The sequence below is a fragment of the Saccopteryx leptura genome, chromosome 1 (assembly GCF_036850995.1).
Source record: "Saccopteryx leptura isolate mSacLep1 chromosome 1, mSacLep1_pri_phased_curated, whole genome shotgun sequence".
Taxonomy (NCBI): Eukaryota; Metazoa; Chordata; class Mammalia; order Chiroptera; family Emballonuridae; genus Saccopteryx; species Saccopteryx leptura.
In genome coordinates, this window is record NC_089503.1 from 247,865,269 (window position 1) to 247,884,301 (window position 19,033).

General features: G+C 51.7%; 1 protein-coding gene across 5 annotated transcripts in view; it reads left to right on the forward strand.

The window, feature by feature from the left end:
* Nucleotides 1–19,033, forward strand: part of KDM4B (lysine demethylase 4B) — a 169,365-nt gene that overhangs the window by 130,537 nt on the left and 19,795 nt on the right. For 3 of the 5 annotated variants that reach the window (XM_066344809.1, XM_066344812.1, XM_066344810.1), the window contains exons 10-12: nucleotides 2,427–2,623; nucleotides 12,028–12,129; nucleotides 12,485–12,684. In XM_066344809.1, coding sequence (XP_066200906.1) covers nucleotides 2,427–2,623; nucleotides 12,028–12,129; nucleotides 12,485–12,684 — 499 coding nt within the window. The remainder of the gene's footprint in view (nucleotides 1–2,426; nucleotides 2,624–12,027; nucleotides 12,130–12,484; nucleotides 12,685–19,033) is intronic. The other 2 variants (XM_066344813.1, XM_066344814.1) reach the window with 1 other exon arrangement.

The following is a 19,033-nucleotide window of genomic DNA, read 5'->3' on the forward strand; positions in this document are numbered from 1 at the left end:
GAGTGATTGTGTCATTGCTGTTTATAAGTCTAAGCCCTTGGGATTGGGGACAGTGGGGGGTGCTGGGGCTGCAGGAAATTCCCCAGGACATTTTCTGCAGCTTCTCTTGCACCCCACCCCCAATAGCCTTGGATTTAGGGTCATAAATACTTCAGTGTTTCTGGAGAAAATTGAGGGAAATTTGAGGGGCTTGTCAGGGCAATGTACATAATTGCCTCATTTAATTGATTTCCTTATTGTTTCTTTCATTTCCTTTGAGAAAGTAGCAGTGACAGCAAGGTTGAAAAAGGAGGGAGAGATGTGCATTTAAAATAGAAATTAGTTTTTAGTTACGGTTGGAAAAGGGCTTTTCCAGAGCCTGTTTATTTGACAGGGAGGCAGATAGAGTGGTCACAAGAGTCTCAGCTTTCAGGGACTGCCGTGCAGGTGTCCCTGAGGGATAGCTACCCCAAGACCTCCTGTCATGGTTCTCAGGACAGGCATGTCCTCAGGTGTGTGTGTCTCCAGAAGGAGGCAAGGACTGTGCCTACTTTAGAGGAAGGCAAGTGTGGCATCCCAGGATCAAGGCCACTCCTGAGGTCCCCTCATCCTCTGGACCCCCTTCCTGAGCTTCCACACGGCTTTAGCCATCCCTGTGGAGAGCCCTCTTCTGGAAGTCTGCCAACATTGTAGGGACTGCTCTATACTCTGGAGCAGGAGTCCCCAAACTACGGCCCCGTGGGCCACATGTGGCCCCCTGAGGCCATTTATCCGCCCCGCCACACTTCTGGAAGGGACACTTCTTTCATTGGTGGTCAGTGAGAGGAGCACAGGATGCGGATGCTCCACAAAGCGCGACATCGCTCACGTACAGTACTACTTCCGGTGATGCGGGACACACGTGTCACAGCTCCGGAAGCACGTCATATTACTTGTTACGGCTAGCAGTGACAAATATGGAACCGGACATTGACCATCTCATTAGCCAAAAGCAGGCCCATAATTCCCATTGAAATACTGGTCAGTTTGTTGATTTAAATTTACTTGTTCTTTATTTTAAATATTGTATTCCTGTTTTGTTTTTTTACTTTAAAATAAGATATGTGCAGTGTGCATAGGGATTTGTTCATAGTTTTTTTTTATAATCCAGCCCTCCAATGGTCTGAGGGACAGTGAACTAGCCCCCTGTATAAAAAGTTTGGGGACCCCTGCTCTGGAGCCTAGACCAGAAGCCAGCAAACTATAGCCTGTGCCAAATCCGGCCTCGCCTCTTTTTGTAAATTAAGTTTTATTGGTACACAGCCATGCCCATTAGTTTATTATGTAATATCTGATGATTCCCAGCTACAGTGCAAAGTTGAGAGGTTGTGACAGAGACTGTGTGGGCCACAAAGCTGAAAAGATTGGCCTTTTATGGAGGTTGCCAGCCCTGCTCTAGACCAGAAGTATCCCCTCTGTTTCGCCTTCTTTTTCAAAGTAGGATGCTCTTCTGGTCTGATCTTGGCCTCATTCATAGGTAGGTAAGGCCAGAGTCACCTGGGTTCTTCTCATTGACTGAGGGCTAATTATCTGTGCTTAGATTCTGGGATTCTTGGCTGGTTTCTCTGGCCCCCTCACAACTCCCTCAAGTTTCTCACAACTCCCTCAAGTGTCAGGTGTCCCCAGGATACCTATGGTTTGGTCCCTCCTGCACATGCCCAGTCCTAGGGGCCACCACGACATTGTAACATGGAGGTAGAGGCTCTGAGAACATGTGGTTTGCTGGAGGGGGTGGTGTTGTATAAGAGAGACCCTGTTTGAGCCTGTCCTCATCACATGTGTTTGCCCCTTGCTTGAAGCTTCTGGACACAGGGACTTCCTGTTCAGGGCATCACCTGCTCCAAGCCGCCTCACAATCATTCCATGGTACCATGTGGCAGGTGATGGACTAGAGCAGGGGTCTCAAACTCAACTCAGCATGTGGGCCACAGCAAGATCACAGCCGTTTGGCGGGCCACACTAGGTCTACAAAAGGCAACTGTTACGCAACACTTTTCTCACTGCAGTTGAAAACAAAAAAAAATCAGTACAACAAGCACAATCGTACATGCAGTTTACTCAGTGTCACAAAACGACCAGAAACTGTAGTTCGCATCACAACTGCTGTTAACTAAGCTAATATCTAGCTAGGATGCTAGAGAAATGAAAAATACAAGTAGGCCCCTAGGCTTACTTAATTTTATCCAAAATATTTTGAACTTCGTGGATTAATCTGCGGGCCGCACAAAATTGTTCGTTGGGCCACGAGTTTGAGACCCCTGGACTAGAGGCTCCCATTTAAGGGGTATGGCTCAAAAAAGGACATTCAGTGGCTTTAACTTCCACCTGGGACAGGAGGATGTTATTTCCTGTCTAGAGTAGGGTGGCTCACCCTCAGGCTCAGAGGGTCTCCACCCTGCCTCCTGCAGTGCACGTGCCGGAAGGACATGGTCAAGATCTCCATGGACGTCTTCGTGCGCATCCTGCAGCCAGAGCGCTATGAGCTGTGGAAGCAAGGCAAGGACCTCACAGTGCTTGACCACACCAGGCCCACAGCTCTAAGCAGCCCCGAGCTCAGCACCTGGAGCACCTCTCGGGCATCACTCAAGTCCAAACTCCTCCGCAGGTGAGTTGCCAAGGAACTGCCCTGTGCCTGGCTCTGCTGGTAACCGTAAATGACACCACTCCAGCCACTCCCTGCTGGCAGCTGGCTGTAGGCTGTTCCCTCCTGCCTCTCTTTCTTTTCTCTTTTCTTTTCTTTTCTTCCTTTTCTTTTCTTTCTCTTCTCTTTTCTTCTCCTCCTCTTCCTCTTCAGTTTCTTGCTGCTTCTGAATAAGAGTGTTTCTCAGGCCCTCACACTCTTGCATGTGTGATCAGTGGGCTTTGCAATAAGTCTGTTGTTAGATTCAGTTTCCTTTTTGCTTCTGTCCACCAGCTCCTGGGAGGCTGGCCCTTTGACCTTCTAACCATCTAGTTAACTCTCTGGGATGGCACATGCTGTCTCTCTTCCTCTTCTGCTTGTGACCCTTGGTGAGAGAACCCTATGTCTCCATGTTGGGGCTGCCGGGCCCTTCTTGGCTCCAAACTGTGGGGGGTACCATGCTGGAGCCATGGTGCACAGGGGGTCCAGTGCTTGGTTTGTGTGGGCTGGGAGCCCCTGCCAATTTTGTGTTTTGGTTGCTCATTTGGTATTTCCGATAATGTGCTGCTCAGATTCACAGTCATGGAGGTCAATGAGAGACCCATCCCCCCAGGGTCATCTTTTGCCACCCTCATTATCTCACGGAACCCCTCCTGCCCCCTGCCTTTCATGGCAGCGTATTGTCTGCCCAACCTCGTGCCTGGTGTCCAGTAGGGGAGGAGAGGGTAAAGTGGTTGCACTCTCTTGGTATCAGCGCCATGGCCATGGGGACATGGGTGGCAGGTCCAGGAGGAGGAGGAAATTAGCTTTCTGCCAGGATAGAGGCAGCAGTGAGCACTGTGCCCCTGGCAGCGCCTTGCAGTCCGCCTTGCAGTTCTGGAAGGTGGTCCCCATTTTTCTCTCCTCTCTGGGAAATGTCCAGGCTTTCAAAGATGTGAGTTGCTCACACAGGCTTCTAACGGATTCATTTTTGGTACCCAAGGAATGTTCAGCAAATCCTTGCTGAGCCTTGAGTGTGCACTGTGGTGGGGAGGGATGGCCCAGAGTAGCCTGGCCAGCATTCCTGCAAAGAGCCAGTGAGGATGTTTTCAGCTTTGAGAGCCAGATGATCTGTCTACAACCACTCAACTCCATGAAGCCACCCCAGACAGTAGACATTCCATAAACAATGAACATGGTATGGGCCTTGGCCGGTTGGCTCAGCGGTAGAGCGTCGGCCTGGCGTGCGGGGGACCCGGGTTCGATTTCTGGCCAGGGCACATAGGAGAAGCGCCCATTTGCTTCTCCACCCCCCCTCCTTCCTCTCTGTCTCTCTCTTCCCCTCCCGCAGCCGAGGCTCCATTGGAGCAAAGATGGCCCGGGCGCTGGGGATGGCTCCTTGGCCGCTGCCCCAGGTGCTAGAGTGGCTCTGGTCGCGGCAGAGCGACACCCCGGAGGGGCAGAGCATCACCCCCTGGTGGGCAGAGCATCGCTCCTGGTGGGCGTGCCAGGTGGATCCCGGGTGGGCGCATGCGGGAGTCTGTCTCTCCCCGTTTCCAGCTTCAGAAAAATACAAAAAAAACCCCAAAAAACAGAAAAAAACATGGTATACTCTGATAAAACTTACTTGTGGACACTGAAATTGGAATTATATATCATTTTCACATGTCACAAAATACTATTATTCTTTTAGCTTTTGGGCCATTTATTTTTTTTTTTTGCATTTCTCTGAAGTTGGAAACGGGGAGGCAGTCAGACAGACACCTGCATGCGCCTGACCGGGATCCATCCGGCATGCCCACCAGGGGGCGATGCTCTGCCCATCTGGGGCGTCGCTCTGTTGCAACCAGAGCCATTCTAGCGCCTGAAGCAGAGGCCACAGAGCCATCCTCAGTGCCTGGGCCAACCCTGCTCCAATGGAACCTCGGCTGTGGGAGGGGAAGAGAGAGAGAGGAAGAAGGGGGGGGGTGGAGAAGCAGATGGGTGCTTCTCCTGTGTGCCCTGGCCGGGAATCGAACCCGGGACTCCTGCACTCCAGGCTGATGCTCTACCACTGAGCCAACTGGCCAGGGCCTAATTTTTTTTATATAATTTTTTTTATTTATTGATCTTTAGAGAGAGAGGAGAGAGAGAGAGAGAAAGGTGTGTGGGGAAGGGGGGAGAAGCGGGAAGTATCAACTCATAGTAGTTGCTTCCCATATGTGCCTTTACCGGCAAGCCTAGGGTTTTGAACCGGCGACTTCAGCGTTCCAGGTTGACGTTTTATCTACTGCGCCACCACAGGTCAGGCTAACTTTTGGGGCATTTAAAAATGGAAACAACTTTCTTAGTTTGTGGGCCACACCAGAACAGGCAGCGGTTGGGTCTGGGCCTTGGGCAAGGTTTTCCATCTACAGCCTCTTGGTCACTTGTGGCTTCTTTTTGTCCCCACTGATGATGAACAGCTGGCCCCCGAGTCTGGCCATTGAAAGGGTGGGGGCTTGGCCAATTCCTTCCTTCTGCTGTGCCTGGTTGGTGGCACTCCCACACTCTGCAGAAATACCCTTGGAACTTTTTCTGGGAAAAATCATCCTGGCTAAGTGGTCATGCCCAGTCCAGAACTTTCTTCTCCAACTGGGCTGTTCTAGTTTTCAATGCATTCATCTATGAATCCAGAATCTTGGATAGTCTCGGCTTCACCCACATATTTCCCTTACCCCTTGCCCTCTCTCTTTGAGAATGTCCCATCATCCCAGAATGCTTTCACATCTCCTGACAGCCCGCATGAAGGTGAGTCTCTTTTCTGATTTCTTTTGTTTTCTGTTCCTTTGATTCCCACTGATCTGTGTGTTTTCATGAAAAGCAGCTTCTTGGTGAGGCAGATCCTTGCATCTCCTGATCCTTCCGAGTGAGCTTGCTGAACAGAGTCTGGTGCAACATTTGCATAATGGCTAATTGATTGTGGCTCAGTCTAATTGGTCAACAGAACAGACTGCCAATAAATAGGTGCACACTCCAAAAATGGATGAGATTAGAGGACCAGGGGCCTCAGCCAGCTGTGCTTGCCTTGGCCGGAACCTTCTGTGTGCAGAGGAAGCTTCCCTGCAGGCTTCTTCCCTGCCTGCTGCACCCCTTGCGCTCCCCTCAAGCGCTCCCCTCAAGCTCCCCCCTGCACTCGCTGACCTTCTGTGGAGGGCTCCTGGCCTGCTTGTCACACACTGTTCCTTTCTGGAGTGTTCCTCTCTCACCTCAGCCTCCTTTGCCTCCGACTGGGGAGCTGTAACATTCCAACAGTCCGACAGAGGGACTAAATAACAGATTAAGTCATGTTCCCAAGGATATAATTTCCTTTAAAGCCTTCAGAATGTAAAATAAGACTGTTTCCCTTTTCGTTTTTAAGTCATGGGGGGGGGGGGCGTTTTTTGAAAAGGTTGACTTGGACTGACATCTCAAAGCTCAAGACTTTTGTCTCCTCCACCTGAGAATTAGTGATTCTCAGAATTACCTGTACCTTTCTCTCCTGGCCTTGTGCCCACAACACGTGACCATCCTGCCCCTGCCCAGCTGTGCCTGGTCTCCACTGAGGGAGGTACACTCCTGAGCTTCAAAGAGTTTGTTTTGAGGGGAGGGTGGCTTTGGCTGGATAGGAGTAGGGGCAAATGTGGCTTCTAGGCCACGGATATGTGTCCCCCCTACTCTCCCCTGCCCCTTTGCACTATTGACACTTGGGCTGGTCATTGTCTGTGGGGGCCTGTCTGTGCATTGTGGTGTATTGATCAGCATCCCTGCCCCCTCCTAGTCAATGTCAGGAGCTCCCCAGTCCTAATGCCACAAATGTTTCTGGCACCACCCAGGGTCCCTGGATGGGAACCCCTACCCTTGACAGAGAGTGTGGTGTTGTGGTGGGCTCCATGCCCATCTGCTGCCCCCGACCCCTACCTCCATGTACTCCTGCAGCCTCACTTTGTCCTTCGGCACTGCAGCTTCTCCCTGATCCCTGCTCAGACCAACTCAGCCATGTCCCACCCTCCCTCCATACTGAGGGTCCAGGGAGCCCCCCACACTGTGCCTCACATGTCATCTCGGATCAGAGGCCAGGTGTTGGCCCCTCTGGGACAGAATGATCTTTCCAGTTCTTATCACTGTCCTGTGGATTTATCTTCCATGCCTAAATCTTGTTGGGTACACTGACCCTCCTCCATGACAAACAGGACACAGAGCTGGGACCTTCTTGCTCCTTGCTCTGTGGCCTGTTCAGCTTTCACCACCAGGTGATCCCTGCTTTGCTGGCACAGGCCACCATAGAGTCTGGTGCCTAACCCAGGCTGGGTCTCTGCCAGGCTCCCCTCTCCCCATTCTAGACAATAGCCTTTCTCCACATACAAACTCTCTTTTCCTCTTGCCTTCTTCTTACTTCTAACAAGAGCATTGGCAAATGCAGCCCATTGACCACATGTTGCAGCAGGTGTGTATTCAGCCTGCTGCACACACATTTGAAAAACATCTAAGCTGCTGCCACCATGCTAGTGCAGAGAGGAGGGCGGAGAGAAGACATACTCCCTTCCCAGGACCCACTGGTCTCAATCCCACCCCAGCCCCTGTTGGCTCTACTGGCTGTGACCTCCAGCTACCCATGGGGAGCCCTCCAGCCCTGCTCATACACCCACACCAACTCCCACCAGCACCCTCAGATCACCATGGAAATGAGACAGGAGCAGCTCCAGGGCCCCAATTGATGCCTCCTGACCTGACACTGGACACAGTTGTGCCTCTAACCCCACTCCCACCAGGGTCGCCCTGGCCCTGCTGTGCTCCTCAGTTCTTCCCCATAGGCACAGTTTCTAGCCGCTCAAGAAGGGCCCTGTGACCCCTGGGGCCTGCCAGGCCCTGAAAGAGCTTGTTGCCCTGGTGACTTACTGTTTTCTAAATTGTTCTTCCCCAGAACACCTTTTGCAGTTTCTCAGAGGCAAATGCCTCTAAACGCCATAATTCTACTTGTCTGCAGGGGCAGGGAGTGCTGGGAGGAAAGCGGGCATGTGCCCTAGGGCTGGGCAAAGGGGAGAAGGGGGCCGAGGCTGGGAGCACAGCTCGCTGTACCTGACCCGGCGGGGGGCTGGCACCAGCAGCCTTGGATACCCCATATTCTTGCTGTAGAGTCAGAAGTCCTGGGTAAAAGCTGGTCCTGTGAGAATTGATAGCCCTGCTTTAGGGTATAAAGGGACTCTATGCTCTGGGCTCCTTGGTGACAGGACCCGGCGCCACTCTGAGCCCACTGCATTGGGTGGGGGCTAATGAGGAGGCTCCACTTTGCTTCTCCTGCAAGATGGACACCTGCTTCCATCTTGGAAATATTAGTACAAATATTAGTTCCAATATTTGGTTTGTATAAACTTTACTAGGTGATGTCCAGTTAAGCCTGACAGGTAAAGTACACATTTATCTCCATCTTCCCATGAAATGCTATTCCAATGACTATAAAGGAGTGACAGAGAATAGGAGAGGGACAATGATAGCTGAGTAGCTGCAGCAGACTTGGAAAAGAAGGAAAGGATGGGAAAGTGACACCTGACTATGCCACCCAGAGAAAACTCAGTCCGAGGACTGACAGACGGGGTGTGGCTAGTTCATCCCAAGGAACTTCAGAAAGGCATGGAATCTGAGATATGGACACCTGCTGGGACAGGGGACCAAGATAGGCTAAAGGCAGATGTGTAAGGAACTGCTGGGCTCTGGGCACCCCATACCCCAACCCATCTCTCAGCAGAGGATTGTGGCCCTGCTGCCTGGTTGGGTCAAACCTGAGCAGTTCTGGACGGGAGGGAGGGGTCTTTCTGAGGGTGAGGTTGTAGAAGCCTTGCTGTTAGCCCCACTGTCCTCAACCTGAGGCCAGAGACTGTAAGGATCCTCTGTGGGTCACAGAGTGGCCCAGCAGAGCAAAGCAATAGATTCTAATACTGGGGGTCCCCAGGGAAGTGACAGGGCTCTTGCCCTCTCTGTCCCCTTCAGTAAGCCCTGCTCACTCCCGTACAGCCACAAATGTCCTCCTTAGTCCCTCACACAACTCAGCCAGGGGTCCCTAAACCTCTGAAGAAACTCAACAGAAAACAGAGAGCGTTTCAAATAAAAAGGAAAAGCAGAACTCCCTGGAAAGGGATGAGGTAGTGTACAGAAGAAAACTCTCACATTCTCCTTAGAGGAGTCAGCTGTGCATTTATGATAGAAGCACCTGTTGCTATGAAAAGAACCATTTGGGAAAGAGATGGCTCTTGGATATTTAACATGAGAGCGAAGAAAATGTAATAGATGGGATGGGAGACAGCTTGGGAAACCTCCTAGAGCAGGGGCGATAGAAGAGCAACTTGGACAGGTCAGAGGCTCGAGCGAGGAACTCCAGCTTCTACCAGGAGTTTCAGAAAAAGAGGAAAGAATGTTTGGAACCAAAGACTTACGTCTTCAGATGAAAGGGTCTGGCACAGGGGATGAATGTTATGCACACCTTGGCACATCACAACTCTTGGGTTAAACAGAAGCTTGGGGCATCCTGAGCTACTGGAATGAATAAATATGTCAAAATAAAGAACAAAGGACCCAAATGGCCTTGGACTTAGCGATCATAATGCTAAAGGCTAACAGTCAAAGGGACAAGGCTTTCAAAAGTCAGAAGAGAAATTATTTTTAGCCCAGAAGTATGTACCTAGTCAAATTATCAACTAAATATGTGAGAGGAATAAGGATCTTTTTAGACATACAGAATCCTAGGTTTCCCTTCCTTTCTGAGGAAACTACTGGAGGGTATGCTCTAGCTAAAGGGCATCAGCTAGGAAATACAGGATCAAGGAAACCAAATCCAACCCAGAAGAATCCAAACCAGTCTCAAGACTAGGATGTCACTGAGGAGTGTGTGACACCCTGCATAGGAGACCACGCTAGAGCTGGGAGAGGACCAGGAAAGCTGAGCATCTAAGAGAGGGCCAGTTACTAACCCCAGGTAGACCGAACAAAGGATGCAATGCAAGTGGTGTGAATGAACAATATTTACAGAGTCAGAAAAAATGTAAACATGGAATTTTGCCACAACTGGAGATAGTGGCATATTTCAGCCGAGTCACTGGTAGGTGTGGAAACAGAAAACACGGCCATACCCTCAGCGTCTGTGCCTGTGTAGTTTGGTAACTTGGCAGAGGAAGCATCATTGGAGAGACACATAGAAGTAACTGAGAAGAAACAGCTAAAAGAGAGGAAGGTGTCTGGGGAGCAGCCCAGGGATGCTGTTGGGGCCGAAATATGATTAGGATGTGCCTGGTGGATGCCTCTCCCCCAACTCTGTGGCAGATTGTCCAGATTCTTCCTGTGTTAATCTACCAGCTTATGTATTCACAAAATGGGTATTTCTTTGTATGCTAATGTTCACCTTACCTTCCCCCTGCAGTAAGTAGGGCATGGCCCTCTGCCCAAGTCTGTCCGCCTCGTTCCACCCATTCTGGGAATCTCACACTGGAGAGGCCAGTGGTGCTGGAGTTCTGGCCCTGGGGCTGGGGGGCCCCAGAGCTCTGAGCCCCATGGAATGTAGGGGGCTAAGGAAGACCTGGGCTCTCTGTGACAGAGCTATAGTGGGTCAGCCCTGGGAGCAGGTGGACAGGGTCAGAGGAGCCTGGAGAGCTGGTTCCAGGGGCGGGTGAGTGGAGCGTGAGAGAAGGGACCGAAGGGCTGGGAAACTACAGGAAACCGAGGCAAGGTGAGTTGGCAGTAAAAGGACACCCCTTTTGTGGGTGCTGCATGAAGCCAGTGTGGGGTTTTCTTTGGGTGTTCAGCCTGCAGCACCGCAGCATTCTCAGACTTGAGGAGAAGCTCCTCCCCGGATAACAGCTGGTGACAGCCAGCTGCATCTACTGCCGGGTCCTGGAGCTTTCTGCCCGTCTCTCTGTGGTGGCCATACATGGCATTTCCCATACTTACCCTGAGCATTTCTGGCTCCTGTGTCCCCTCCCACCCTCCTGCCCCCTTTGCAGTGACCCTTGCACGCCATGCTGTATGTGATGCCATGCCTCTGCCCATGTTGCTCAATCCCTATCCCCCAGCTGAATGTTTCCCGCTTCTTGCCTTTGGTCATGGGCTGGTTCATGCTACCAACATCAAGTGGGGCTTGTCATGTGGTGCTAGGCTCGGGATGGAGCAGCAGAGACCAGGGCTCTCACGTTAGGTAGCAAAGCCATGGGAGTGACCAACAGAGGTTGTTGTTAGGGGATGGTTAGGAGGGGGTGCCCCATAAACCAGCATGGAGAGCAGGGGTGGGAAGGGGAGGCAGCAAGGAAGCTGTCAGGTTCTGCTACTGTAGGCATCACCCAGTGGGAGGTAGGAGTCCTGGCATCAGGAGCCCATGGACCCTTCCTGCACCCCCACCCTGCCCTAGTCAGATAGCCTTACTTCTCCTTGGTGAATGTTGGTCCTTGGGGGTATGGCTGCCATAGGATCTCCATGTCTGAGTCTGACCCCACTGGGGTCACATGAAGAGCTCATGGATGGAGGGGAGCTGCAGCCACCGCCTCTCTCAGAAACGTTGACATTCTCAGGCTGCTGAGTGGGAAAGATGAAAGGGCAGTGGGAGCTGATCATGAGGCCTGGAGCCTGTGGCCATTTAGTGGCATCACCCTGTTCCCTGGAGGGTGTTAGTGCCCTGCCTGAGGCTGGGCCTCTCCACATACCTGCCTCTGCTGGAGCTCTGGGGCACCAAACACCTCCTGTCATTCTATTTTATTTTTATTTTTTTTATTTTACTTATTCATTTTAGAAAGGAGAGAGAGAGGAAGAGAGAGAGAAGAGAGAGAGAGACAGAGAGAGAGAAGGGGGGAGGAGCAGGAAGCATCAACTCCCATATGTGCCTTGACCAGGCAAGCCCAGGGTTTCGAACCGGCGACCTCAGCATTTCCAGGTCGATGCTTTATCCACTGCGCCACCACAGGTCAGGCCCTCCCGTCATTCTAAAAGCTGCTCTATTCCCTCCCTGAAAGGCTCTAGCACTTCATTTTCCAGAACCCCCGGCAGGGGTGCACTGGCCACTGATCTGTAGGTCCACCCTCTCTGTTGCTTTCTTTTCTTCCTTTTTACCCCCAATTCTCACTTTCACTAAGAATCCATAGCTGAGCCTCAGCTTGAATTCTCACGGGGGGCTGAGATTTACTCCCACCACTCCCAGGACTGTCACCCTGAGCCAAGACATCCCTCTGGCCCAGTCCCTTCCTTGGAGGCCAGTGACAGGGTGAAGAGGGACATGGGCAGGTTGTTCCCTGGGCATGGAGCTCCTGAGCGTGAAGAGGCATGCAGGGACTATGGGGAACTGGACGGAAGCAGGTGTCCAAGTTGAGGTCTTTAGATGAGGCGTCTTGGGGAGTTAACACGTCCAAGAGAAAAACTCCCTAACATTTACATTCTAGACAAATTAGTCTGAAAGAAAGCAGACACTGGAAAAAGACTGAGGAGGAGAGGAAACCAAATCTAGAGAGGAAGAAAGAGCAGAGCAAAAAGCCGGGGCTGTCGTAAGTGCACCTTTTGTTTTGTTTGTCATCTAGGCATTTTCCACAAGCTGCTGTTTCCATTGCCTTCATACACCCTGTCCCTCCCACACCCACCACATGGTGCTCCTAGAGCCTGGGGTTCGTCTAGTCATCCTATCTCCAGCTGTCATCAGCACCCGCTTGACATGACCCCACCATCCCTATTACCCTCCCTGCCCAAGCCTCTCTCCCTCCACCACCCCTGCCACCTGGAGCCATCTCCTAGGGGCCCTCTGTCCCCTGATTCTGGTTGTGGGGCCTCTATCCTGCTGAGAACAGACCTTGGGCTTCTCCCCTCTGCTGTTTCCTCTCCTGTCTGATGACTCTCCCTCTCCAGGTCTCACCGGAAACGCAGTCAGCCCAAGAAGCCCAAGCCAGAAGACCCCAAGTTTCCAGGGGAGGGAGCAGCCGGGGTGGCCCTTCCGGAGGAGACCAGTAGTAGTGTGAAGGAGGAGGCCACACAGGAGGTCGACCCTGAGGATGAGGAGGAGGATCCCCAGCTGCCACCGCAGGGCCGAGAGGCAGAGGGCGCAGAAGGTCAGTTACAGTCAGGTGGGCAGGCCAGGCCTGGTGCCCACTCTAGCTCCTTACTGACCCCCAGCTTGTGGAAAAAGCCAGTGTTCATTGTGGCCACAGAGTCTCTCCACTCTTTAAGAATCCAGTTTATGTGCTTTCCTGGCTGGATGAGGCATTTCATAAAAACGTACATTCTAGGAGGTGCTATGATAAGTCCCTCTTCTCCCAGAAGTTGAAGAAGCAATTTCAGTCAGTCTGGGCTGTTGTCACAGAAAGCCTCAGACTGGGTGGCTTAGAAACAACACATTTGTTTCTCATGGTTCTGGAGGCCGGGAGTTGAGGCCAATGTACCAGTGTGGCCGGGTTCTGGTGAGGGCACTCTTCCAGGTTGCCGATGGCTGCCTTCTCACTGTGACTGCACACGGAGGTGCTAGCTAGCTCTGTGACCTGTTATCAGCATACTGATCCGTTAATGAGGACCCCAACTCTCATGACCCGATTACCTCCCACAGGGCCTACCACCTCCTAAGACCATCACATTGGGGGGTAGGTTTCAACATACACGTTTTGGGGGTCCAGACATTCAGCCACAGCAGAGATGTGATCTGTCTGGTCATGAAAGAAGAGTTTGCTGTTTGTATCAGATGTTGGTGGTGAGCCTACACCAGGGTCGTGGTGGGAGTGTCTCAGAAACATGCCCTTCATGCAGCATGGGGCCCTTTTACATGGAATAATATCTGAGCATTTTTTAATTTTTTTAAATGTATTGATTTTTCATGAGAAAGAGGAGGGAGGGAGAGAGAAAGAAAGAGAAACATCTATTTGCTGTTTGACTTATTTATGCATTTGTTTGTTGATTACTATAGTGCCCTGACTGGGGTTCAAACCCACAACTTTGGTGTACTGGGACAACAATCTAACTGAGCTGCCCAGCCAGGGCAGTACCTGAGCATTTTAAAGGTTTCTACTCCTGTGTTTTACAGTGTTTTCTTTTTTATGACTGATTTCCTTTTGCTAATTTATAGCTTCAGCTGCTCCCAAGTTTTCACATAGCAGCTGCTCCCCAGGATAGAGGTGGGGCCCTCTCCTCTCTGGCCCTTTCCAGGCACTGGGCAATAGTGGAGGTCCCAATGGCGGATCACCGGGCAGTAGTACCACAGGCCCCAGTCACAGGCCATAGCTCACCAGAGGGTTCTGCTTGGGTCCTCAATTTCCTTATTTGTGACAGTGTTTTGGAATGTGTGAGCCCAGCATGGCCCTGCCTATCTCAGAGTTGTATGCTCATAAGGATGTGGTATTCGAGGTAACTATCCACGGGTCACAGTTCAAGATAGGCATACACACCTCGACGTACCCACAGGTTGACTCCAGGGTTCCCGGTTAGGAAGCGACTGTGTCCCCTAGCTGGCAAACTGAGTGTCCCTGATGGGGACCCTCAGGCTTTCTCACAAGGGGAGAGTAGAGAGTTTCTGGGTGAATTGTGTGCTGGCGCATTCCCAGATGTTCCAACACACACTTGCCTAGTGGAGTGTCCCGCAGCTGTGTGCTGAAGGTACCCAGGAGGCCCAGAAGGCAAGATGGAGAGAGAAGTTGCCTGGTTGGACAGGAAGCATGTGCCAGCAATATCTGGGCAGAGGCATGATCCCCTATAGAAAGGGATCCATGGACTGAGCCGTTGAGTCACTCAGATCCAGCAGAAGTGCCACATGTGTCCCATGCATAGAAGCCAGGTCTCATTCTCATGGGCCAGCCGTGGGCACATGGCATTATCGTTAGGATGCTACTCAGAATAAAAGCAACAAGAGAGTAAGCACCTTGAAACAAAACTAACAAAGAATGAAAGACCTTTATGGGCAAAATTAGGGACATTTTTGAAAATCAAGGAAGAATTGCTCAATAAATGGAGCCATGTGTGTTGGCAGAACTCCTGCATCTGAAGGTACAGTTTCCTCCACATTATCTGAGGTTTCTCCAGCTCCTTTTACAATCCCAGCTGGGTGTGGAGGGTGTTGATCTAAATGTAGGTGGAAAGAGAAAGGTAGAAGAAAAGTCAGGGGAGGTCTAGAGACTGGCCATCAGCTCACAAGATGGGAGCGAGGACACCCTCTACTGCAGGTGGGAGAAATGAAAGTTGCCCTTCTGTGCCCATAAGATTCTTAGACATAGCCTCGAATGTCACAGGGGGCACATATGCACAATGTCCCATTTACTTACAGTTCAGAAAACTTGCCAAGCTAGACGATTGTTGAGGAAGCATTTGAGTCTGCTTGGGCTGCCTAACAGAACACCCTAGATGGAGGCTTTGAGTGTTTCAGAAACAGTTTCTCATCTCACTGGTCTGTAGGCCTAAAGTCCATGATCAAGATGTCAGCAGAGCTGGTTCCTCCTGAGGCCTTTCTCCTTGGCTTGTGGATGCCGTCTTTGCATTCCCATGGCCTTCTCCCTATGCCAGCATCTCTGCCCAAATGTCTGGCTTTTATAAGGACACCAGTCACATTGGATTAGGGCCACCCTGATGATGTCATCTGAACTCATGACATCTACAGTGACTTTGTAAATAAGGCCACATTCTGAGGCACTGGGGGTAAAACTTCAACATTGGAATTTGGGGTGTGGGGACACAGTTCAGCCTATAACAGAGAATAAACACACTAAGACTAAGAGAGGGAATGGGAAGCAGAGGGTTACTCCCAGTGTCTCCAAGAGTAGGGTGGGAGCTGGGAGGGGCCCATGGGTTTGCATGAGTTGTGGTCCCTCAGGCTCTGCACTGGCATTGTCTGTGCCAGAAACAGGGCAGTTGGGTTGTTGAGCCTGGGTTGTGGTGGTTAATAATGAGCTCTTCAAAGTGGGCTCTTGGACTGAGGGCCTCACGGTGGGGGGGGGGGGGTGCCTAAAGAAGAGGTTCCATGTCCCTTGAGAGTAAAATGTATGCTGCAGACGAAACCACAACCTATGCAGAGGAGAATGCGGAGGACACATGCCTCCTCACCAATTGTCTGGCACCTGCACTCAGTCCTATTCCCCTTCAACAGCCTCATCTCAGGGCCTCTAGGGCTTCTCCCAAAGGGTTTCAGGGTCTGCATTCCAGTGATGGTCACAGTGTCATGTATGGTATCATGTGGTAGGGCCTTGGTGCACAGTCCTCCAGGGCTGTGGTTCCCATTAGCTTCCAGAGGCACATGGACCCCAGAAAGGATGGAGCCATTTCTAGGGTGGCATGACTGCTCAGGGCAGGCAGTGCTCCCCAACTCTGTCCTACGACAGAGCCCTGTTCCTAAGAAGGAGGAGTTGGATTTTGGTGAAAGTTCTTCCTCTAGAAAGAAAGTGGTCTCTTTGGGGCTCTGGACATGGTTGCCACCACTGGAGAACCCTTACCAAGGTTAGGAGCATCCTGGGAGCCATCTCTTGAGCCCTTGGTGGGAAGACAACTCAGAACATTTCAAGTAAGTGTTCACAGGGGTGGCAGCAAACACATGTCAGGGAGTGAGTGGAAGATTTTAAAGTGGTTTCTAGATTTCCTTTAATACCAGCTTAATGCCCCTAAAAGCTATAAGTGCTAAGGATAATGTCAGGTGTGAGCAATAGTTCTGTGTTTGCAAAGTGAGACCATTTACTGTCGCTCACACCCTAACAGCATCCAGATGCTGGGGTGGAGGGCAGGCAGGAGGAAGCCCCCTGGGAGTGGGAGGGGCCCTGGGCTGACTGAAGGGTCTCTAGGCCTGGGAGGCTGCTTCCCCGCTGGCTGCCAGTGTCCCCATTCTGCACCCACTGCTGTGTGGTCTGGGAAGAGCTGCTGCTCTGGGGTGGACCATCAGCCTCCCTCTGCCCTCTACTCACCATGCCTGACCCTGACGCTGGCAGAAGGCAGGAAGGCAGCATGTCAATCTTGGTTTGCTGGTACATCAGGTACACCGGGAACTCCTTCCTCCTGTCTGGCCATGGCCATCTTATGGGTCTCTTGCCCCACCTCCGGCTGGTCATGGCCACTGTCCTTTCTCAAAGCTTGAGAGATGGGGGCAGCAGGAGCAGTGCCAGGACCCTGCACAGGAGGGGTTCCACCTCAGTGCCATACTGTTCCCAGGTAGTTCATGCAGCCAGCAGGGTCCCACCCAAGACCTCCCAGTGCCTCGAGGAAATGGGGGAGCACCCAGGAGTGTGTGCAGTAAGCACTATGGGTAGTTCTTGGTCATTAAGCACCCAGTTTCAGGAGTGGCCTGACAGTTCGAGATTGGCTTTAGGACAGTATGGAAGAGGCTGCTGTACCTAGAGGGGTACAGATGGGCTGGGCTTTTATGAGGGGACTGTGAGTTTCACTCAGAGATACATCCTGCCGTAGAGGACAGACACCCGGCACAGTCCAGCCAGGCCTCACGTACCATCAGGATGTGCTCTGCCTTGGGTTCTGCATTGTAAGAATGGCAGGTTGGCAGGCGTGGCCTGGACCATGGGAACCAAGACCCACTCGCCCAAGTTGGGCGGGAGTGGAGGAGTGGGGGGGTAGTGTTCCTAAACCAGGTAGCAGCCGTGAGGCCACTGCCCTCCTTTTGTGGGCAACGTACAGCAGAGTTTGAGCTTGGGATCCCAGGTCTACCCACTGCTCTCAGTGTGCTGCCTGGTAAACTTTGGTGCTATAGAGAAGATACGGGGACTGCAAGGAACCAGGCAGGCCAACAAAATCCAGTGGTGGAGGTGATCTTTGCTGTGACATCCTTTCCACCCCTAAAAATAGTACTAAAAGGGCCTTAGCTTGTCTGCTGTAGTAGGGGTCCCTGCACCCTGTCCAACTGTCCCAAACCCCTGGAGGTAGGAGGGACTGGCTGGGAACCTAAGCCTTTTTTTTTCTTTGACCCTAAGCCCTTTTTTTAAATTTTATTTTTTATTTTTATTTATTTTTTTGTGTGTGGGTGACAGAGAGAGTTAGAGGGACAGATAGAGACAGACAGTAAGGGAGAAAGATAAGAAGCATCAATTCTTCATTGCGGTTCCTTAGTTATTCATTGATTGCTTTCTCATATGTGCCTTGACTGGGGGGCTACAGCAGACCGAGTGACCTCTTGCTCAAGCCAGCAACCTTGGGTTCAAGCTGGTGAGACTTGCTCAAACCAGATGAGCCCACACTCAAGCCTGGCAACCTTGGGGTTTCGAACCTGGGTCCTCCACATCCCAGTCCGACGTTCTATCCATTGTGGCCACCACCTGGTCAGGCTAAATTTTATTTTTATTTAAGTGAGAGGAGGAGAGATAGAGAGACAGACTTCTTCATGCACCCTGACTGGGATCCACCAATGCTCTGCCCATCTGGGACCCATGCTCACAATTGAGCTATTTTTAGTGCCTGAGGCAGAGGCTCCACAGAGCCATCCTCAGCACTTGGGGCCAATGTGCTCAACTCAGTTGAGCCATGGCTGTGGGAGGAGAAGAGAGAGAGGAGAGGGGGAGGAAAGAGAAGTAGATGGTTGCTTCTCCTGTGTGCCCTGACCAGGAATCAAACCCAAGACTTTTAACATGTGAGGCTGATGCTCTACCACTGAGCCAACCTGCCAAGGCCAATCCTAAGCTCCCTTTTCAAGGCTGCCTCAGGTCCCAGCAGGTAGGGGGCTGGCTGAGGTCTGATAGTGTGGTCTCTGACTGAGAGCTGCCAGTGTATGTGTGGTGAGGGAGAGGTCCCATGGTGAGGACAGAGCCCTAAGCCCTCAAGTGTCCTTCCTGGCCTTGGGCCTGTCCCCTAAAGGGTCCTCTGGGTGTTTGTACCCTTTGGCTTCCCAGAGCCTGGGAGACATGAAGAAAAGGCCAGAACTTGCCTCTTTTTGACAGCAGAGTCTCCAGTGTGGAGAGTGAATTGGACCCACCGTCCTCAGAATAACAGACACAGTGAGATTTCTATTCGATAGATTGCACTGTGAGGAAGGAAGGAATATTGAATTTCCTTAGAGAACAAAGTATTTATCTGAAAGTGGCTTTTACACAAATAGGACAGCAGCTCTGGGGTCAGCCTCTGTGCTGGTTCTATAAATTAGCCCCAACACTGCCCTGGACACTGATCTCCTTGGGCCCCCAGTCACCTCCTGGGGGCATGCTGCTGTTCCCAGGCATTACTGAGTAATGCTTCACATTTCTCACCTCCATGACTCTCCCCCTCATGTCTCTGGATGGGGAAGGGCCCCTTCCTTGTGAGGAGCCAACCAACTTCCACTTCTGGAGGGGAAGGAGCATCTATTATTTGCTTTCCTTGGCCAGATAATTTGACCAGACTCATGAGGGGCTGGTGGGAGGGGGACCTGGGGAGTGGTTACTGCTCCCCTAGGTGGGGCAAAGACAAGGAAAGAATCCTTGGTGCTTCCAGAAACCTCAGGACCAGAGGGCAGGGGCC